Source organism: Pempheris klunzingeri, chromosome 19, assembly GCF_042242105.1.
Source record: "Pempheris klunzingeri isolate RE-2024b chromosome 19, fPemKlu1.hap1, whole genome shotgun sequence".
Classification (NCBI taxonomy): Eukaryota; Metazoa; Chordata; class Actinopteri; order Acropomatiformes; family Pempheridae; genus Pempheris; species Pempheris klunzingeri.
Window position 1 is genome coordinate 22,585,636 of NC_092030.1, and position 22,525 is coordinate 22,608,160.

Consider the following 22,525-nt stretch of genomic DNA (forward strand, 5'->3'; position numbering starts at 1 on the left):
TGTGCTGAGGTTTTTTTACCGGTCCCACACTGCACTCCACATGAGTACAGTCTGGTGTCGCATGTTTTTTTCTCCTCCCCTCTCTCTCCTCTTGTTTTCTCCCTCCACTTTCCCCACCACTGTAAAATGGAATTTCCCCCCCCTGGGGGATCAATAAAGGTGAATTGATTGAATTGATTGATTGATAACACCTTTAACTAGCTAGTCCCTCTAGCTAACACCTAGATAACACCTTTAACTAGCTAGTCCCTCTAGCTAACACCTAGGTAACACCTCTAACTAACAACACATAGATAACAGAAGTTTCATGAATCTCTGACTTGTCAAACTAATGAATATTTGTTTTTTCTTTATGTGTCTCAGAACTCAAACATCTCAGTAGATAAACAAGTTGCTTGTTCAAAATTCAGAGCAGAAAATACGACAAACCAGCTGCAGGTGAAGGAGAAACATTTCAAACCGGTCCGTCTAATAAACCAGTAGTGAGTATTAACTGGTCTGAGCGGTTTTCTGGAGGTCAGCTGTAAACGTGTTCTTCTTCTTCTGTCAGTTTTCAGATGACCCGGTTTTGTCTCTTTATACTGGACTTAATAAATGACCACCACAAGGACGCCCTCTGGTGGACGGCCCGGTTCCCCGCTGGTGTCAACAGAAGACGGTGATGATGATGATGGAGGAAGAGGAAGACTTTTTTAAAATATTGTATCGTTTTTGGAAACAGGACAGAGAGGACGACCCGCGTCAGAGAGGCTGAGCAGGATTTAAACCCGGGACGGTGTGGTCAGTTTGACCAGGAAAGAAACGACTGAGGAGGGGGGGCAGGCTCCAGCCCTCCTGACCCAGGTACAGCAGATGTGGAACTAATGGAGACGTTTGTGAAAGTGAACGCTGAACGGGTCTTTTCACCGGCGGTGTGTCACAGATCGGCGTTTTACCGGCACCGCTGTTGGCTTGGCCGTCGTCCATAGAAAATAATGAGGGCAGCGGTTCTGTCAGCGCTATGCAGCGACCTCAGGTGTGTGTCAGGTAGAGTGGGGGTACGATCCACAGACCGGGGGGGGGAGGGGCAGCCTGCCGGTCCAGCAGAGACTCACTGAGCCTGAAGACAGGAAACACTTAGAGACTTCAGTTTATTACCAAGGTTTATTCACCATCATCATCATCATCACTGGTGTTCATTAAGGCAACGTGTTCAGCACGCACAGCAGGGGGCGGGGCCTGTACTAGTACTACAGTACTACTGCAGTATAAATAATAAATAAATTCCTGGTAATAAAAGTTCCTGGAAATGTTGGTGGAAAAGGAGCTTATGGCGGATTTATTCCTCCCTTCCTTGAATCCCATCGTGCTGCTGAGCCGCCACCAGGTGGCGCTGTTGTCTTGTGTGGACGCTGCTGTTGATTTCGACACTAAAGTTGAGACAAAGAAAGAGGGGCTTTTACTGTGAAGGTCCCAGCAGGAAGCGGGTTGTTTTAAAGATGGCGGCGCTCCCTGACGCTGCAGGTTGCTCGGGTTTGGCGCCGTGGCTGAGCGGATTTTGCCGCCGTTAAAGCGCGTCGGTCCGGCCGTCATGAGCAGCCGGTTACCGACCACAGTCACCGGATGCCTCGTGTGAACCGGACGGCCGTTTTGTCGCTGCTGGTCGTCAGCAGCTCCGTGTTCCTGCTGTTCCAGCTGTATTACTACCGGAAGTACGTCAGCAAGGTGAGACACACGTAAAGACAACAAACCGGCTTCCCTCTGCAAACTGAATCTATCGATATCAGCCAATAATACGTCATTACTTCACAACCACACGTTCTAAATCCAATATCAAAGTATTGATCCTCAGACAGGAAGCTGGTGGTCGATTATTGAACACTTAATTCTCACAAATCAAAGAGACCGAACGTGGACATATCTCACCTGTGTGTGTGTGTGTGTGTGTGAGTGAGTGAGTGAGTGAGAGTGTGTGTGAGAGTGTGTGTGTGTGTGAGTGTGAGAGTGTGTGTGAGTGAGAGTGTGAGTGTGTGTGTGTGTGTGTGTGTGTGTGTGTGAGTGAGTGAGAGTGTGTGTGTGAGTGAGTGAGAGTGTGAGTGTGTGTGTGTGTGTGAGTGTGAGAGTGTGTGTGAGAGTGTGTGTGAGTGAGAGTGTGAGTGTGTGTGTGTGTGTGTGTGTGTGTGTGTGTGTGTGTGTGAGAGTGTGTGTGTGAGTGAGTGTGTGTGTGTGTGTGTGTGTGAGAGTGTGTGTGTGTGTGTGTGAGTGTGTGTGTGAGTGTGTGTGTGAGTGAGAGTGTGAGAGTGTGAGAGTGTGAGTGTGAGTGTGAGTGAGAGTGTGTGTGAGTGAGAGTGTGAGTGTGTGTGTGAGTGAGAGTGTGAGAGTGTGAGTGTGAGTGTGAGTGAGAGTGTGTGTGTGTGTGAGAGTGTGAGAGTGTGAGTGTGAGTGTGAGTGTGAGTGTGAGTGTGTGTGTGTGTGAGTGTGAGTGTGAGTGTGTGTGAGTGTGAGTGTGAGTGTGAGTGTGAGTGTGTGAGTGTGTGAGTGTGTGAGTGTGTGAGTGTGAGTGTGAGTGTGAGTGTGAGTGTGAGTGAGTGAGTGTGAGTGTGAGTGTGAGTGTGAGTGTGAGTGTGAGTGTGAGTAACCCTAACCCTCTAAGGACTGAATGTAACGAGCTGTTAGCTGTTAACTGTTAGCTGTTAACTGTTTTTATCAGCTTTACGTTTAAAAATGAAGTCATCAGTTTTTAGTTTTTCATTTCCCAGCATGCCTTTCCTCTGCAGCCTGGCCCTCACATCCTGAGCCGAACAGGTCACCTGACCGCAAGTGACATCCAATGGGTGAGTCGGCGCTAATGCTAGCAGCAGCACTGCTTTTAACCCCCAGCTAGCTTAATCGCTGTTCTATGTTAAACCGCCCGCGACCTTCTCGTCCTGTCGTGGCAGCCGTTACCACGGTAACCGCCCTGCTCTGTCCGGTTTCTGCAGCAAACAGTGAAGACGTTTTTGGCGTTAGCTCAGCGCTTCAGGTTGCCGCTGTTCCTCGCTGACACCGCTGCGCTGACACTGCTCTCCCAGGATGCTTTGCGGCAGCGCGACCAGCTGGTGCGCGAGCCGCACTGCAGCTTCCTGTGCTCCGGCCGGCCAATCACGTCTTTCGCTCTGCACGCCAACCTGTGGAAGTATGATGTGAGTGCATTCACTATCAGGATGTCATTTAATTTGTAGGTAAATCTCTGTTTCTGTATTTCTGTGATTTAAATGAGAAACTCTTTCCAGTGTAATAACGGCGTCTGTCTGTCCCGTCAGCACGGCCTCCTGCTGGCCGCCGAGCAGAAAGGCTTCGAGATGCTGGATGTGCGAGGAGAGGACCCCCGATTGGCCAGTCTGGACACCCTATCAGGAGATGAGATCCCCCTGCACCTCTTGTTCCGCCTCCACGGTTACATCATCCAGGTGGGCGGGGCCACGTTGTCAGGGCTTTGTTCAGCCCGACAAAACACAAACGGTGGTGCATTCGACACCCTGTTGTGTTTGGCAACATTTGCAACAATTTAGTCTGAACACGGTTTGCACATTCGCTGCTGATTGGAAAACACGTGAGCCCGCCGTCGCCGACAGGAAACACATTGGTCAGTCGGGAAAACAGCAGCAAACTGTTTTAATGTTTAATGCACTCCTGGTGATGCCTAGCAACCACTTAAAATGCCTAGCAACCATTTAGAAAGCCTAGTACCCTGTCAGAAACAACCCCACCAGGTGGAGTTTGGGTGTACCTGGTCTCAGCAGCAGTGTCTCATCCTAGGTGGTGTTCCTGTATGAGCGGAGCGGGAACTACCTGTGGCATGGAGCGCTACGCCTCAAAGCAGATATGGACCGAAGCTTTGCTCCCTTCAAGCTGCTGGACTTCGGACGTCACGCCGGAGCGTACGACAGGTGAGACCTTGGAGGTGGAGCCCGACATCAAAGGTCAGACCGAAGAGAAACATCTGCTCACACCGGATGTGGCTCTGAGCTTCCAGTCCCTGTGCCGGTCTCATGGTAATGGGACAACTACCCCCCCCATGTATCTAGATCAGACTGACAGCGAGCTGTTATGTCGCCCCCTGCAGGCCCGAGCTGGTCCTCACGGTCCTGGACGGCCTCGACGTTCGAATCCCACGAAACGTGTCCCGTTTTCTCCATGAGCAGCGACACGCCCGCTTCCAGGAGTGCCGATACCATGACGCCCGTAACTTCCTGCAGGTCAAACAGAACACGGGGCTTTTATTGTGAAAGGGGTGAATACACCAGGAGTGGAAGTGAAAGAGTTTTGGATGGAAAGAAAAATGTTTTGACTCTCTCTCTCCCCGCTGTGTGTGAACGTAGCTCTACCCTGATGACTCGTCTCCCAACGCTGTGGATTTTCGGAGGAAAGTGAAGTCTTTGCTACATTTAGCCGCTCGAACGCTAACTGACCTCAACATCCCCTTCTGGCTCAGCAGCGGAACCTGTCTGGGTAACATGCAAACATCAAAATATAACGACACGCTAACGTGCTAACACTGCAGTATAACGACACGCTAACTCTCTGTTCCTATCTGTGTGGACGTCTCTCGCCCCCTGCAGGCTGGTTCAGGCAGTGCAGCGTCATCTCGTACAGCCGTGACGTCGACATCGGGATTTTCATCGTGGACTTCAGGTCTGACATCATCACAGCGTTCAGGGACGCCGGCCTGTCACTCAAACACAAGTTTGGAAAGGTGAAAACATCACTTTCTTTTGTCCGACCTCCTTTTTTCTTGGTTTTGTCACCTTTCAGTCAAAACATTTCATTTTTGTCTTTACAGATGTTTTCATTTCAACAGTGTGTTTCTGTTGTCTTAATTCAGGGACTGACGTCAGTGCAGCATGTATTAGAACACTGCCACGACTTTACTGTGAAGCAGCAAGTGTTATTTTCGTAGCTGGTGTGTAATTTATTTTATTTTGAAATGCAGGTGGAGGACAGTCTGGAACTTTCCTTTCTGAGTGATGATGTCAAACTGGACATTTTTTTTTTCTACGAAGACGGAGACGTCGTCTGGAACGGAGGAACGCAGGCGAAGAGTGGCAGAAAGTTCAAGTAAATGAAACCACAGAAAATATTCAACATTTATCTCCACAGTAAAATGAAATCAGACGTGAGAGGAGACGTGGTAGAATAAACGTAAAGTAACAGGGAATTAAAAAAAAGACATTTCCTTCTGTAGATAAAGTTTTTTTGCATGTTTTTGTCGTCAGGTACATTTTCCCCCGTTTCTCGCTCTGCTGGGCTGAGTTTCTGGAGCTGAAAGTTCGCGTTCCATGTGAAACGCTCGACTACGTGACGGCGAACTATGGCACCTCCTGGAGCGTCCCGGTGAGGAGCTGGGACTGGAAGTCGTCGCCTAGCAATGTGCTGGGAAATGGGGTGTGGCCTCCAGCGGAGTGGGCGGAGCTTATCCAAGTTTACTGAGAGGAGACGCAGACATGAGATTAAACGCCACGAATAAAGACTCGAAAGTTGTTGTTTTTTTGTTTTTCTCGTGAAAATCTGGAAACTTTGTCGTTGTTTGACTTGTTGTCATGGTAACAGCGGATCCAGAGTCCATTCTACAGGAACTACAGTCATAACTACTGCAACAGGAAGTAAACACATCAACACCTTTCATACAAACAGGAAGTGACACAATACGTATGATGTCAGAAAGCTGTTGGCAACAGAGCGCCATAGTGATGTCTGTAGGCCAACCAGGAAGTCAGCGTCACACTGTTCCCTCCACAAACAGCCAATGAGGTTCCTCCATTGGATTTTTGATCATCACAGGACATCAGCTGTGTGAGAAATAAAGGTAGCAAGCAATCGTAACAGGCAGCATATACTTTCGCACATGGAACTCAGCTGTAACGACCTCAGTTAGGCCTGTTAGGTTAGCCGCCTGTTGGCCTTCTGTTAGGTTAGCCGCCTGTTGGCCTCCAGTTAGGTTAGCCGTCTGTTAGCCTCCTGTTAGGTTAGCCGCCTGTTGGCCTCCAGTTAGGTTAGCCGTCTGTTAGCCTCCTGTTAGGTTAGCCGCCTGTTAGGCTTCGGTTAGCCTCCAGTTAGATTAGCTGCCTGTTAGCCTCCTGTTAGCAACAACACTCAGGGGACTAACAGACAGGTTTCATGACGTAGGACCAAACGTGAAAATCCCTGCAGCTCATGTGAACGACAGAAGTGCAGGAGAACAGACTCATGTCAAGTCTAACAGCTCTAACAGCTCTTACAGCTCTAACAGCTCTAACAGCTCTTACAGCTCTAACTGCTCTACAGCTCTAACAGTTCTAACAGCTCTAACAGCTCTAACAGTTCTAACAGCTCTACAGCTCTAACAGCTCTACAGCTCTAACAGTTCTAACAGCTCTAACAGCTCTAACAGCTCTAACAGCTCTAACAGCTCTACAGCTCTAACAGCTCTACAGCTCTAACGGCTCTACAGCTCTCACGGCTCTACAGCTCTACAGTTCTAACAGCTCTAACAGCTCTACAGCTCTAACAGTTCTAACAGCTCTAACATCTCTACAGCTCTACAGCTCTAACATCTCTACAGTTCTAACAGCTCTACAGCTCTAACAGCTCTACAGTTCTAACAGCTCTACAGCTCTAACAGTTCTAACAGCTCTAACAGTTCTAACAGCTCTACAGCTCTAACAGCTCTAACATCTCTACAGCTCTAACATCTCTACAGTTCTAACAGCTCTACAGCTCTAACAGCTCTACAGCTCTAACAGCTCTACAGCTCTCACAGCTCTAACAGCTCTACAGCTCTAACAGCTCTACAGTTCTAACAGCTCTAACAGCTCTACAGCTCTAACAGCTCTACAGCTCTAACAGCTCTAACATCTCTACAGCTCTAACATCTCTAACAGCTCTAACATCTCTACAGCTCTAACAGCTCTACAGTTCTAACATCTCTACAGCTCTACAGCTCTAACATCTCTACAGCTCTAACAGCTCTAACATCTCTACAGCTCTAACAGCTCTAACAGCTCTACAGTTCTAACAGCTCTACAGCTCTAACAGCTCTACAGTTCTAACAGCTCTACAGCTCTAACAGCTCTACAGTTCTAACAGCTCTAACAGCTCTAACAGCTCTACAGCTCTAACAGCTCTAACAGCTCTAACATCTCTACAGCTCTAACAGCTCTACAGCTCTAACAGCTCTACAGCTCTAACATCTCTACAGCTCTAACATCTCTAACATCTCTAACAGCTCTAACAGCTCTACAGCTCTAACAGCTCTACAGTTCTAACATCTCTACAGTTCTAACAGCTCTACAGTTCTAACATCTCTACAGCTCTAACAGCTCTAACAGCTCTAACAGCTCTACAGTTCTAACATCTCTACAGCTCTAACAGCTCTAACAGCTCTAACAGCTCTACAGTTCTAACATCTCTACAGCTCTAACATCTCTAACATCTCTAACAGCTCTAACAGCTCTAACAGCTCTACAGCTCTAACAGCTCTACAGCTCTAACAGCTCTAACATCTCTACAGTTCTAACATCTCTACAGTTCTAACATCTCTACAGCTCTAACAGCTCTACAGTTCTAACATCTCTACAGTTCTAACAGCTCTACAGTTCTAACATCTCTACAGCTCTAACATCTCTACAGTTCTAACAGCTCTACAGTTCTAACATCTCTACAGCTCTAACAGCTCTACAGTTCTAACAGCTCTACAGTTCTAACAGCTCTAACATCTCTACAGTTCTAACAGCTCTACAGTTCTAACAGCTCTAACATCTCTACAGTTCTAACATCTCTACAGCTCTAACAGCTCTACAGTTCTAACATCTCTACAGTTCTAACAGCTCTACAGTTCTAACATCTCTACAGCTCTAACATCTCTACAGTTCTAACAGCTCTACAGTTCTAACATCTCTACAGCTCTAACAGCTCTACAGTTCTAACAGCTCTACAGTTCTAACAGCTCTAACAGCTCTAACATCTCTACAGTTCTAACATCTCTACAGCTCTAACAGCTCTACAGTTCTAACAGCTCTACAGTTCTAACAGCTCTAACAGCTCTAACATCTCTACAGTTCTAACAGCTCTACAGCTCTAACATCTCTACAGTTCTAACAGCTCTAACAGCTCTAACATCTCTACAGTTCTAACAGCTCTAACAGCTCTAACATCTCTACAGTTCTAACATCTCTACAGCTCTAACAGCTCTACAGTTCTAACATCTCTACAGTTCTAACAGCTCTACAGCTCTAACAGCTCTACAGTTCTAACAGCTCTACAGCTCTACAGCTCTGCTGTGACTTTCTACTCTTTGTATTTAATGAGAAGCCTCCAGGTTTGACAGAAAAGTCCGTCTGTCTAACAAACAGCCAACGAACGTGTTGATCACTGCGTCTGTGACCTCTGTGTTCGTCCTGTATCAGGTGGTGATGGTGATGATGATGATGATGATGAAATGATTTATCAGCCAAATGCTTTAGACAGACTGTAAATTCACAAATATATTAATCTTCAACATGTGATGAGGTCACAGATCGGTCCATCCGACACGGAAGCAAACTTCAGCCACATTTATTATTTATATTGATGTAACTGAGATCATTAAAATAAAATAACCTGAACGAGGAGGAAGACTTCAGTGCACCTGTAAACCACGAGTCCACTTAACAGAAACGGGAGACCAGACTTGGAATTCAAATAAAATGTAATCTTCTCATTTCTCTCACAATTTAGCCCCCAAACCAGCCCCTCCAAATATTTCACATCAGCTCAGCTTTCTGTTACTGACTTCATCATTTTCACTCAGAGGCACTTCCTGTTGTATCAACTCACTTTAATGTTCACGACCTTCATTTCTCCACATACACACATCATCAACACAGCCAATACTCCGGTGAGGGTGGGGGCGGGGACCTCAGGTGAGGGTGGGGGCGGGGACCTCAGGTGAGGGTGGGGTCAGGGACTTCTCCATCTTTTTTATCCGCTGAACTTGGTTTTTCAGTCTTTGACGTTATCGTTCAGTGACGTCATTCCACCGCCGCATCGCGCTGCCGCTCCTTGTGGACCACGAGTCCTTTACCGATCAGGTCCGGGACCTCCACGGCGAGCCACGGCGCGAGTCCCAGCGCCATCAGGTGCGCCAGGCCGAAGCGCGGCGCGTTCCGGGCCCACAGCGGCGCGAAGTGCTCGGTCAGGCAGATCCTCCCGCCGCGGTACATCTTGGCGGTCTTCCCGTCCAGCTCCGGCACCGCCACCTCGGGTGCGGTGTCCGGGTACGTCACCGGGATGTCGAACTCCAACCGGAACTCGTAGCGCAGCAGCTCGTGGATGAACCAGCACGTGCCGGACCAGCGCGTGCCGTCCGCGTTGGACTCAAGACGGAACCAGTCGTTGTCGGCCGCCTTGTTCTGCTCCACGGACCGGATCAGGGTCTGGTACTCCTCCTTCAGCCGCTGCGGCCACAGCGCGCCGTCCCGCGGCCCCGCGTGCGTCTTCAGCAGCGGGATCTGCGACACGGCGCGGCGCGTCGCCTCGTCCGCCATTTTGTGTCCAGAGGGGGAGTCTGAGTGTAAAGCGGGGTCTGGTTCACAGGGTCCACTTCGGCCTTCACTCATACAGGTCTAGGGTGCCGGTCGGAGTACTGACGTGGACTTCCGGATATCGACTAGAAACACTTCCTGTACGGGATTTTCAAAACAAAAGCTCACGCTTTTTTTTACAGTTCCTGATCAATAACGACATTCGACCTGTCACCTGTCTGAAGGGTCATCAATAATTCAATAAAGACTCCTGAAAACCTTTTTATTGATCATGTCATTTCTCTCAATTCAATGAGCTAAATGAGTGATTTACAGGAGCAGTCAGGCGTCTGGACACCTGTTCAGGTTTTACATTGTAGATTAATATTGAAGACAAACTATGAAGGAACATAAAGAATATATATATATAAATATATATATATAAACCAGAATAAGTTTATATTTTAGCTTATTTAAATCAGCCTCCGTTTGCTGTGATCACAGCTTCACTCTCTCCATCAGCTCCATCGGGTCACCTGGAAGGTGTCCTTCAGGTCCGACTCCTCCCAAACCAGCTGGGTTTAGGTCAGGTGACTGTGGAGGCCCGGTCATGTGACGCAGTGCTCCATCACTTTCCTTCCTGGTCAATGATGATGATGATGATGATGATGGTGATGATGGTGGTGATGATGATGATGGTGGGGATGATGATGATGGTGATGATGATGATGATGATGATGATGGTGGTGGTGATGATGATGATGATGCTGGTGGTGATGATGGTGATGATGGTGATGATGATGATGATGATGATGATGATGATGGTGGGGATGATGATGATGATGGTGATGATGATGATGGTGGTGGTGATGATGATGATGATGGTGGTGGTGATGATGGTGATGATGATGATGATGGTGGGGATGATGATGATGATGGTGATGATGATGATGATGATGGTGGTGGTGATGATGATGATGGTGGAGGGGATGGTGGGGATGATGATGATGGTGGTGATGATGATGATGATGATGATGGTGGGGATGATGATGATGATGGTGATGATGATGATGGTGGTGGTGATGATGATGATGATGGTGGTGGTGATGATGGTGATGATGATGATGATGGTGGGGATGATGATGATGGTGATGATGATGATGGTGATGGTGGGGATGATGATGATGATGATGATGATGATGATGGTGATGATGATGATGGTGGTGGTGATGATGATGATGATGGTGGTGATGATGGTGATGATGATGATGATGGTGGGGATGATGATGATGGTGATGATGATGATGGTGATGGTGGGGATGATGATGATGATGATGATGATGGTGGTGATGATGATGATGATGATGATGGTGGTGATGATGATGATGATGATGGTGGTGGTGATGATGATGATGGTGGGGATGATGATGATGGTGGTGATGATGATGATGGTGGAGGGGATGGTGGGGATGATGATGATGGTGGTGATGAGGGTCCGGTCCGGCAGGTGGCGGTAGATCACCTAGACGCTGCTAGTGAACCAGAAGAAGAAGCAGCAGCTACAACAACAGTCAGTCGGCCATTTCGCTGTGCCCGCTGCCTCAGCCTGTTTGTTCTCATCATCATCAAACCACTAAATTACCTGAAGCCGCTTTGGTCTGTGGACTCACCTGAGCGCGAGGCAGGAGCACGTCACAGCAGCTGTGATGGCGGCTGACCGGCGCGAGGACAAAGGTGAGGCGCGAGCAGGCTGCTTTGTTAGCAGCACTTAGCTGTTAGCATTAGCATGTGTACTACCTTTGTTCTGTTGAGACTTTGGTCGGCTCTGCGGCGGATCAATAATCCTTTCTTTATCTATATATTGATAGTGGCTGGGTTAGTTAGTGACCGCTGACCAGGTAACCGGTAAGTTAGCGGCCAGCAGCGGCTCATGCGGGTCCTCGCTCATTCATTATGGCGTCTGTTAGCCGCGGAGCTAACTCCTCTGCGCGGATCACCAGACTCCGTTCACAAATCTGCTGTTTCTGCTGCTGCGCTCATATTAAAAGACACATTTAATAGATCCGAGCAGACTGTTTGTCCTCTGTGTTCACCTTGTGGTCGGTCTGGACTATCGGGATGTGATCGATCAGGGAATATTTACTGACAGAGCAAACAGAGTGTCTCTGGCTTGCTTGTGTCTCTTCCCTAGAATCAGATTCAGTGTCGTTGGCCGGATGTGTGAACACATTGGACGAGTTTGACTCTGGATTCTGTGGCTGTCAGTGTCCCGATACAGAACCAGAACCACGGACAGCAGGGAGGGGGGGGTGGGGGGGCTTACCGGTGTGGGGTCCGATCCAACCCGGACAGATAACAGACAGGAGGGCTGCAGAGGAGAACCGGGTCAGAGGAGAACCGGGTCAGAGGAGAACCGGGTCAGAGGAGAACCGGGTGGGCAGCTCGTCAGCAGCTAACAGCTCTGTGGTGTTTCAGACGGAGAGCTGAACGTTCTGGAAGATCTGCTGACTGAAGCTCCGGATCAGGACGATGAGCTGTACAACCCTGAGACAGAGAGGGACGTCAGCGACAAGAAAGGTACCAGTACCTCCTGGTCAGTACTACTGCTGGTAGTACTACTGCTGTCAATACTGCTGCTGTCAGTACTGCTGCTGTCAGTACTACTGCTGGTAGTACTACTGCTGTCAATACTGCTGCTGTCAGTACTGCTGCTGTCAGTACTACTGCTGGTAGTACTACTGCTGTCAATACTGCTGCTGTCAGTACTGCTGCTGTCAGTACTGCTGCTGGTAGTACTATTACTGTCAATACTGCTGCTGGTAGTACTGCTGCTGGTAGTACTGCTGCTGGTAGTACTGCTGCTGTCAGTACTGCTGCTGTCAGTACTGCTGCTGGTAGTACTGCTGCTGGTAGTACTGCTGCTGTCAGTACTGCTGCTGTCAGTACTGCTGCTGGTAGTACTGCTGCTGGTAGTACTGCTGCTGGTAGTACTACTGCTGGTAGTACTGCTGCTGGTAGTACTGCTGCTGGTAGTACTGCTGCTGTCAGTACTGCTGCTGTCAGTACTGCTGCTGTCAGTACTGCTGCTGGTAGTACTGCTGCTGTCAGTACTGCTGCTGTCAGTACTGCTGCTGGTAGTACTGCTGCTGGTAGTGCTATTGCTGGTAGTACTGCTGCTGGTAGTACTGCTGCTGTCAGTACTGCTGCTGGTAGTACTACTGCTGGTAGTACTGCTGCTGTCAGTACTGCTGCTGGTAGTACTGCTGCTGGTAGTACTACTGCTGGTAGTACTGCTGCTGGTAGTACTGCTGCTGGTAGTACTGCTGCTGTCAGTACTGCTGCTGTCAGTACTGCTGCTGGTAGTACTGCTGCTGTCAGTACTGCTGCTGGTAGTACTGCTGCTGGTAGTGCTATTGCTGGTAGTACTGCTGCTGGTAGTACTGCTGCTGTCAGTACTGCTGCTGTCAGTACTGCTGCTGTCAGTACTGCTGCTGGTAGTACTGCTGCTGGTAGTACTGCTGCTGGTAGTACTATTGCTGTCAATACTGCTGCTGTCAGTACTGCTGCTGGTAGTACTGCTGCTGTCAATACTGCTGCTGTCAGTACTACTACTGCTGTCAGTACTGCTGCTGTCAGTACTGCTGCTGTCAGTACTGCTGGTAGATGATGAGGGCAGCTGGCGCTGCGTGTGTTTAAACCCTCTTCTGCCTTTCAGGAACAAAGAGGAAGAGCGATCGCTCGGACAGTCAGGATCTGAAGAGGCTCCGCCCCTCATCAGGTCACGCCCCCTCTAGGTCCTCCACCAATAAGAGAGCTCCAGGTCCACCTCTCTCCTCCTCCTCCAAGAAGGTGGCATCCAGCCCCCGCGGGCGCCACGTCTCCACTGCCAGCTACCGTCATGAATACTATGAGGAGCGAAAGGGCCGGCGAGGGGCCCGAGAGGCATCCAGGAGCCGGGGAGGAGAGGATGTCCGACGACGGGAGTCTCAGAGAGGCCTGGAGGGTCTGAGCCAGGTACAGATATTCCTCTGACAGCACTAACCAGCCAATCAGCTGACAGTTTGACAGCCAGTCGTATTCATTTCCTGTTTGTCTTCAGAAACTGCGGCGTGATGAGCGGCGGGCGAGCCCCTCCCCTCATGACGAGGACAACCAATCAGAGGAGGAGGCGGCAGCGGAGTACGGCTCAGAGCAGGGGTCGGGAAGCTCCTCCCCTGCTGCCTCCCACGTAGAGGAGGAGGAAGAGGAGGATCAGGAGGAAGATGAGGAGGAGGAGGAGGAGGAAGAGGAGGGCATGGAGGAAGAGGAGGAGGAAGAGGAGGAGGAGGAAGGAGAAAAGGAGGATGAGGAGGAGGAAGAAGAGGAGTATGAGCGGCGTGGCGGTGAGGGGAATGACTATGACACTCGCAGTGAGGCTGGCGACTCACGCTCCGCCTCCTCTGTCAGTTTCTCAGACGACGGCGAGTCGGTGCACTCAGGCTCCGCCTCCGAGGCCTCAGGTAACCACAGCAACGACCACAACGGGTTTCTCTGATCGAGAAGTACACATAGTACTCAGTATTTAGTACTCAGTTCTACACACGACACTCAGGACTGAGTATTACTCACAGTACTACACTACTACAGCACAAGTAGTAGCAGGACTCAATCCTTTAAATAGCGTCCAGCGTTGCTAGGTGGTAGCTGCTGTTGCTAGGCGGCAGGGACGGTGAGCTCTCTAGCGTCCCATTGGCTGAATCGCAGCTGTTTTCTCTTTGTGTGACTTAATTCTGTACTGTTATTTTGAAGGTTCGGAGAAGAAGCGGGAGAAGCTGTCATCGTCGGTCAGAGCCGTACGCAAAGGGATGGAGAGTAAGGCGGCCATTGTTGTAGTTCATTGTAGTTCTCAGGAGATTTAAGTCCTGTAAAGTAATCTGATTACAGCCACTTCCTGTGTGGTTTCAGATCCGACCAGTAAGCTGCGCTACATCCTCAGAGACGCTCGCTTCTTCCTCATCAAGAGCAACAACCACGAGAACGTGTCGCTTGCCAAAGCCAAGGTATGTTGGGGGTCACGTGGAGGGGGTCACATGGAGGGGTGCTCCGTGACGAAGGCGTGTCCATGTCATGTCCTCTGTGTGTTCAGGGCGTGTGGTCGACGCTGCCGGTGAACGAGAAGAAGCTGAACGCAGCGTTCCGCTCGGCGCGGAGCGTCGTCCTCGTTTTCTCTGTGAGGGAGAGCGGCAAATTCCAAGGTGGGAACGCCAAGAAACAGAACCTTGATCTTTCCTTGCTGTTTTCCAGGTTTTGAGCTCATCGCCGTCTTTGTCTCGTCTTCACTGTCTGTAGGTTTTGCTCGTTTGGCGTCAGAGTCTCATCATGGCGGATCTCCGATCCACTGGGTTCTTCCTGCTGGCATGAATGCCAAGATGCTGGGCGGAGTCTTCAAGATCGACTGGCTCTGCAGGTAAACGACCACGACAGACAGACAGACAGACAGACAGACAGACAGACAGACAGACAGACAGACAGCGCCCAGCACCAGCAGGACCCTCCAACCCAGACTGGGATCAGTCCACTGGTTCATGAGTCTTTCCCATTACAGGAGGGAGCTTCCCTTCACGAAGACGGCTCACCTGTTCAACCCCTGGAATGAAAACAAGCCCGTCAAAATTGGACGTGACGGACAGGTGAGCTGGCGGCTTCGCTCCTTCAGTTCTGACTGAATCATGTCTGTGTTGATTAAATGTTGTAAACGTGTGAAACTCTTTCAGGAGATCCAACCGGACATCGGCGCTCAGCTCTGTGCCCTTTTCCCATTGGACGAGAGTGTGGACGTCCACCAGGTGGCTCGCCGTGTTCGCCACAAGCGCCGGACGCCGTCGGAGCCGCGGCCTCGGGGCAGACCGCCGCAGCGTGAACCGGGAAGGTTAGCCAATCATCAAGCTCCTCCTCCCGCTTCCTGTTCTTCTTCTTCTCCTGCTGCGACCACAGCGCCACCTGCTGCTGGACAATGGAGACGGCCGCCACCTGTAGCCGGCGGCTAGCGACCCCGTGCGTTGGCGATTCTCTGGTTGTCGTTGTTTCTCCAGTCTGGGGTTTTTCCACCGGAGTGACGGCTCGCTTTGCGTCGGTGGGTGAAGTCTAAAGTCAGGCAGGAAGCTGAGGTCGTCAGCAGGGCGAGGCTCGCTAATGGCTCACGCCACAACGACCACGATTAATCCTCCGTTATTCCTCATGCCATCTGAAGTGTTAACGCCGAGTCTGATCCATGAACTGTGGTTTTATTTCAGCTCACGCCGAGCAGCAAAGTGCACATTTAATTTGATTCACTTTTTCTTTTGTTCAATGAATCTATAATTTTAAGATTTTATTTGTCTTCAACATTTCTTATTTAAAGTCATTCTAGCTGAGACAGAAGAAACTAAAGTTTGTTGTTGCTAAATTTCTCCTTTTGAAGCTTTTTTTCTTTGCAGGAGTTTCAAACTTCGGAAATTAGAAAAATCAGAATGTTTGGCTTTTAGCTGGACTGGCCAACCCTTTCAGAATAAAAGCAGAGAGGATGAGCGCCACTGGCTGGACTGATGGGGGAGGGGGGCGAGCGTGGTAGAACTAAAACCGGGGGGGGGGGGCGGCGGTCTGAGCTCCCCGAGGACTGGCTCTGGTCTTTAAAGGGGGGGGGGGGGGGGCGTTGGGTCGACTGGGGCGTCGGGCCTCTGGACTATATCCAATGGGGGGATGAGTCTGAGGGGTGGGGCCTCTGGACTATATCCAATGGGGGGATGAGTCTGAGGGGTGGGGCCTCTGGACTATATCCAATGGGGGGATGAGTCTGAGGGGTGGGGCCTCTGGACTATATCCAATGGGGGGATGAGTCTGAGGGGTGGGGCTTCCTCCTCGCATGATCAAACAAAAAAATACATAAAGGAAAAGTTGGACTCAAATTAAAAGAATAAATATATAAATATTTATTCATGAAATCCTGTTGGACTGATGACCCCCCCCCCTCCATGAAAGGACGGTTGTGTGACCCCCCCCCAGCACACACTTACTCCCTGAATCAGGATTGAGAGCTCAGTGTTGACAAACTGTTTATTTGTGTGTGTGTGTGTGTGTGTGTGTGTGTGTGTGTGTGTGTGTGTGTGTGTGTGTGTTTGGCTCTCTCTCCTGAACTGAATATAAAGAGTGAGTGATTGGGGGAGGAGGAGGAGGAGGAGGAGGAGGAGGAGGAGGAGGTGCAAACATAAGTAAAAGAATCCAGAAGGACGGCACGACAGAAAGACGAGGAAAGCTTTGTTGTTGTTTGAAGGACTGTTGCTGGTCTGGAGGGGGCGGGGCTGGTCTGAGAGGGGCGGGGCTTTAAGTATTGATTGGCAGGACTGCACCATCATCATCATCATCATCACCCCCTCCACCCTTTCAAAATAAGAGGGTTTATTAAAAGCCTTTAAGATGGACTGATGAGGAGAAACTGTTTGTAGAATCACAGTGTTGTTGACACAGTCAAACCGCCCCTCCCTCATATACAACAGAAGCGGTATGTTGTCCTTTTCAGAGGCTTCTTCTTCTTCGTTTGTTTTTTTTAAGATGTGTGTGTGAAGTAAAATGTATCAAAATGCTGTTTGTTTGTTCATCGGACAATGAAACGGTGAACTACTTCAGTCAGGAAGTATTCATTCTAAAACTGGTCTGAACACAAGCCGTAATGAACACGACACACCAGGACCAGTAGACGGCAGGAGGACCAGTAGACGGCAGGAGGACCAGTAGACGGCAGGAGGACCAGTAGACGGACCAGTAGACGGCAGGATGACTAGTAGACGGCAGGAGGACCAGTAGACGGCAGGAGGACCACTAGACCGCAGGATGACTAGTAGACCGCAGGAGGACCAGTAGACGGACCAGTAGACGGCAGGATGACTAGTAGACGGCAGGAGGACCAGTAGACGGCAGGAGGACCACTAGACCGCAGGATGACTAGTAGACCGCAGGAGGACCAGTAGACGGACCAGTAGACGGCAGGATGACTAGTTGACGGCAGGATGACTAGTAGACGGCAGGATGACTAGTAGACGGCTGGAGGACCAGTAGACGGCTGGGCGACCAGTAGACGGCAGGGCGACCAGTAGACGGCAGGAGGACCAGTAGACGGCTGGAGGACCAGTAGACGGCTGGAGGACCAGTAGACGGCAGGGGGACCAGTAGACGGCTGGAGGACCAGTAGACGGCTGGGCGACCAGTAGACGGCAGGAGGACCAGTAGACGGCAGGAGGACCAGTAGACGGCTGGAGGACCAGTAGACGGCTGGAGGACCAGTAGACGGCAGGGGGACCAGTAGACGGCTGGAGGACCAGTAGACGGCAGGATGACTAGTAGACGGCAGGGCGACCAGTAGACGGCAGGGGGACCAGTAGACGGCAGGGGGACCAGTAGACGGCAGGGGGACCAGTAGACGGCAGGGGGACCAGTAGACGGCTGGAGGACCAGTAGACGGCAGGGCGACCAGTAGACGGCAGGGGGACCAGTAGACGGCAGGGGGACCAGTAGACGGCTGGAGGACCAGTAGACGGCTGGAGGACCAGTAGACGGCTGGGCGACCAGTAGACGGCAGGAGGACCAGTAGACGGCAGGAGGACCAGTAGACGGCTGGAGGACCAGTAGACGGCTGGAGGACCAGTAGACGGCAGGGGGACCAGTAGACGGCTGGAGGACCAGTAGACGGCAGGATGACTAGTAGACGGCAGGGCGACCAGTAGACGGCAGGGGGACCAGTAGACGGCAGGGGGACCAGTAGACGGCAGGGGGACCAGTAGACGGCAGGGGGACCAGTAGACGGCTGGAGGACCAGTAGACGGCAGGGCGACCAGTAGACGGCAGGGGGACCAGTAGACCGCAGGGGGACCAGTAGACGGCAGGGGGACCAGTAGACGGCTGGAGGACCAGTAGACGGCAGGGGGACCAGTAGACGGCAGGGGGACCAGTAGACGGCTGGGGGACCAGTAGACGGCAGGGGGACCAGTAGACGGCAGGGGGACCAGTAGACGGCAGGGGGACCAGTAGACGGCAGGGGGACCAGTAGACCGCAGGAGGACCAGTAGACGGACCAGTAGACGGCAGGACGACCAGTAGACGTATCGGTAGACCGCAGGACGACCAGTAGACGGACCAGTAGACCGCAGGACGACCAGTAGACGGACCAGTAGACCGCAGGACGACCAGTAGACGGACCAGTAGACCGCAGGACGACCAGTAGACGGACCAGTAGACCGCAGGAGGACCAGTAGACGGACCAGTAGACCGCAGGAGGACCAGTAGACCGCAGGAGGACCAGTAGACCGCAGGAGGACCAGTAGACCGCAGGAGGACCAGTAGACGGCTGGAGGACCAGTAGACGGCTGGAGGACCAGTAGTCGGCAGGAGGACCACTAGACTGCAGGACGACCAGTAGACCGCATGACGACCAGTAGACCGCAGGACGACCAGTAGACGGACCAGTAGACCGCAGGATGGCCAGTAGACGGACCAGTAGACCACAGGACGACCAGTAGACCACAGATGGACCAGTAGACCACAGATGGACCAGTAGACGTACCGGTAGACCGCAGGACGACCAGTAGACGGACCAGTAGACCACAGGACGACCAGTAGACCACAGATGGACCAGTAGACGGACCAGTAGACCGCAGGACGACCAGTAGACGGACCAGTAGACCGCAGGACGACCAGTAGACGGACCAGTAGACCGCAGGACGACCAGTAAACGGACCAGTAGACCGCAGGATGACCAGTAGACCACAGGAGGACCAGTAGACCACAGGAGGACCGGCAGACTGCAGGATGACCAGTTTTGTTCCAGTCTGCGTGTGATTGGAGCTGAAAGTGCTTAATGTAAACAGGAAGTCAGACACATCTTTTATTGGAGGGAAAATCAGTTTTCAAGTTTTAAAAACACGTCAGATGTCCTGATGCTGCAGTTTACCTGTTTGGAATCTGACGTGAGTGAGTCTTCAGTGTGTGTGTGTGTGTGTGTGTGTGTGTGTATACTGTGTGTGTATGTGTGTGTACTGTGTGCATGTGTGTGTCTTACTTGTCAACTTGTCTACGTAGGCGTCGTCCTGAAGAGTATGACCTCCACGGCAGGAAGCGACCGCGAGCCGACGGTCCGCTTGACTTCAGCCAGCGTGCAGGTGGTTAATGAGTCTACTGTGTTATCAGCTGTAGAAACTACAGTTACAATCATAAACTGGATTAAACCTGAACCTGCTCCTAGTCTAAACGCTGGTTTAACAGTTTGATCTTGTTCTGGAGTGAAGGCTTTGAACGTGAATTGTAGTCGTTTTGATCCTAGTTAAAGCTCTGAGCTGAACTGAACAGAAGAATTTGTTTTGTTTTCAGGGTTCATCCAGGACCTTCGTAACCAGCCAGTGGACAGGTGAGAGGGGCCTCATCATCGCTCACCTCAAACAGGAAATGGGTCGCAGGAAGTAGGCAGGGCTACAGCAGCTGTCTCAATAGATTGGGACAAAGACATAGAAATTAAAAAAGAAAAGAAAAGAAATTTATTTTACAGAAAATGTGAAAGATTTCAAACGTTAAGTTCATATTTCCTAAAAAAGTTCTCATTTAATAAATATGAAAACTTCAACTCTGAAAATCAACAGGAAGTTGTCTTTATCATGAGTCAGAATGTTTTCAAAACTTTATCAACAAAATGACTCAACGTGCTTTTGTTTTCAGGCGTTTCTCCAGCGTGAGACGAGACGTGTTTCTCAACGGGGTGAGTTACTAGCATGTTAGCATGTTAGCTTAGCTTCTTTTTAGCATGTTAGCTCCAGTTGATCTGTTGTCATCTGTTCTGATCTGTTGTGGTGTTAGCCTCAGCGACAGGTGCATTCAGGTGCTCACATTTGTGCTTCCTGTTGCAGTCCTATAACGACTATATGAGGGACTACCACCACAGCGTCGGTCCTCCTGCTCCCTGGCAGACTCTGGTACGACCCGCTTATTGATCCTGATCCATCAGGTGACCGACCGCAGACTGAACTAATGATGTCATGTATGTGTCCACAGGCAGCGTACCCCGGTGTGGAGCAGCCGCCCCCCCACCACCCCCCCTACTACCACCATAGCCACCCCCCGCCCCCCCCGCACCAGGCCTACCATCACCACCACCACCCCCCCCTGCCGCCGCATGAGGCCCCACCCCCTCGCTTCAGAGACAAACAGCGAGCGCCACAACACCGCGCCTTTGCCTCGAGCCCGGTCAGATCTCATTCTCCTCACTCCTCTAATTCCACTGTCTCTGATTTTATTGATAAGTTATCAGAGTTTAGTTTTTATTCTGCAGCGTCTGACTTCCCCTGCCTCTTTTTCCCCCATCATGCAGCATGACTACGACATGCGTGTGGACGATTTCCTTCGGCGGACACAGGCGGTGGTGAGCAGCCGGCGTGAGCGTGAACGGCAGCGTGAACGGGACCGTGGTGGACCCCGCCGCGAGAGAGAGAGAGAGCGAGGGCGGGACAGAGACAGAGAGAGAGAGAGGGACAAGGAGAGGGGGCGGTACCGCAGGTGATCTGATGATATTATGTCCTGTCAGCCTCCAAGGGCTTTTATTTTGACAGTCAGCAGTGTTTTGGCTGGTTTTGATTTTTGTTGCAAATTATGAGTAAAAAAATTAAATGAGCTATGTGACAACATCAACGGTTGCATCGGTTTGTATGTCAATAAAATATTTTTAAAAACAAAGAAAAATTGGGGGGAAAGGTCACCTTGTGAATTTTGTGAGTTCGATCAAAGCTTTTATTTTGGTGATCCAGCGTAAAAAAGGGAAGTGACATCACCACACAGGAAGTCACACGTCACACGGCTCCGTCGTACATGTTTCTGCACACTTTGAAAAATGTATGAACTTAATAAGCATTTGATGGGTTTTTTTAACAGTGTAATGTCTCCTGAACGTTCACACTTCATTTCCCAGAATCCTCTGCGGACAGGAAGTTGGACTACAGTGTTGTAGACCAGAGGTCCCCAACATGAGGGTCAAGACCCTCTGAGAGGCCGCCCAATGACCAACGGAAAAACATTTTGTTCTTCTCCAATTATTGCTGCTTTTATTGTGAAAGGTTTTTCCTGTAAATACTATCAAATTAAAAGTGCGGAGGGACGTTGTTAAACCATTGAACAGTGAAGAAAAGTTTCTTTTCTTCCTGATTCTCTTCTGTCTATTTTCTCATATTTAATTTTCAGGTTTGTTTTTCTAGCTGAACGGCGGCGGTTTGTGTTCTGACTCGGTGGTGCCTCCTGCTTCCTGTTTGTTTCCTGCTTTTAACGTCAGATTGTTTTCCCTTTTACTTCTCTGTGATTGGTTGTTACCGTGGTGACCAAACGTCCAGCTGATCTGTGTTTTTGATCAGGTTGAATTGTTCAGTGTTTGAAGGAAAAAACTTGTTTCCTGGTTGTGGATGAAGGGGGCGGAGCTTGTCTGTTTTTGTACAAAATAAAATGAATAAAATGTGAAATGTGTGTTTGCTCAGTTATCAGAACTTTCCAACAAAATAACTGTAAAACAGAATCAGTCAGGCGTTGAGCTGGTTTCCCATGACCATCTGATTTCCTTGTGTGAATGCATCGGTTGGCGGTGACGCCCCCCAGAGGATGAACTTGCTGTCGGTAAACGTCAGAGATGGGACTCTTTGTTGTCGATGTTTTATTGAATATTTAAATGAGTCCAGCGGGGTGGCGCCCGTGTCCACACAGGTACTGCAGCCAGTCCGGTCACGTGATGCCATGTGATTGAACTTAAAGGTGCAGACAGAAGTTTCATCTCTGAGAAGCCCGCTCAGCAGACACGGTGTCCTCATTTCATCGTCTGTTCATTATTTAACCTCCTGACAGACTTTTTCTCAGTACCTGTCTGAACACTTCCATTTTTTATAAAGAAATAAAATATTAAAACATTCAGATGAAGACAGATAAGGACAGACAGGCTTTCATACTCTTCGGGTGTTAAATGAGCACACCTGTAATGAAGGTGAATTACTGCTGTG

General features: G+C 50.2%; 3 protein-coding genes across 4 annotated transcripts; 2 read left to right on the top strand and 1 right to left on the bottom strand.

The window, feature by feature from the left end:
• Positions 1 to 1,469: 1,469 nt before the first annotated feature.
• On the top strand, positions 1,470 to 5,498 carry fktn (fukutin). Of its 2 annotated transcripts, XM_070850481.1 has the most exons (10): positions 1,470 to 1,704; positions 2,757 to 2,813; positions 2,961 to 3,161; positions 3,282 to 3,428; positions 3,778 to 3,908; positions 4,085 to 4,217; positions 4,341 to 4,470; positions 4,581 to 4,714; positions 4,952 to 5,076; positions 5,235 to 5,498. In XM_070850481.1, the coding sequence occupies exons 1-10, from the start codon at positions 1,603 to 1,605 to the stop codon at positions 5,446 to 5,448; spliced, it is 1,374 nt and encodes a 457-aa protein (XP_070706582.1). In that variant the 5' UTR covers positions 1,470 to 1,602; the 3' UTR covers positions 5,449 to 5,498. The 2 variants fall into 2 exon arrangements, with proteins under 2 accessions (XP_070706582.1, XP_070706583.1); XM_070850482.1 differs by lacking the exon at positions 2,961 to 3,161.
• Positions 5,499 to 8,791: 3,293 nt separating this feature from the next.
• On the bottom strand, positions 8,792 to 9,636 carry ufc1 (ubiquitin-fold modifier conjugating enzyme 1). Its single transcript, XM_070850698.1, has one exon. The coding sequence runs from the start codon at positions 9,591 to 9,593 to the stop codon at positions 9,006 to 9,008; it is 588 nt and encodes a 195-aa protein (XP_070706799.1). The 5' UTR covers positions 9,594 to 9,636; the 3' UTR covers positions 8,792 to 9,005.
• Positions 9,637 to 11,073: 1,437 nt separating this feature from the next.
• On the top strand, positions 11,074 to 21,997 carry ythdc1 (YTH N6-methyladenosine RNA binding protein C1). Its single transcript, XM_070850382.1, has 17 exons — positions 11,074 to 11,231; positions 11,973 to 12,074; positions 13,213 to 13,511; positions 13,597 to 13,996; positions 14,286 to 14,348; positions 14,442 to 14,536; positions 14,623 to 14,731; positions 14,826 to 14,943; positions 15,082 to 15,166; positions 15,251 to 15,405; positions 19,584 to 19,663; positions 19,872 to 19,908; positions 20,214 to 20,253; positions 20,402 to 20,467; positions 20,547 to 20,738; positions 20,863 to 21,047; positions 21,457 to 21,997. Exons 1-17 carry the CDS (start codon positions 11,204 to 11,206, stop codon positions 21,530 to 21,532), a joined length of 2,130 nt encoding a protein of 709 aa, XP_070706483.1. The 5' UTR covers positions 11,074 to 11,203; the 3' UTR covers positions 21,533 to 21,997.
• Positions 21,998 to 22,525: the final 528 nt, after the last annotated feature.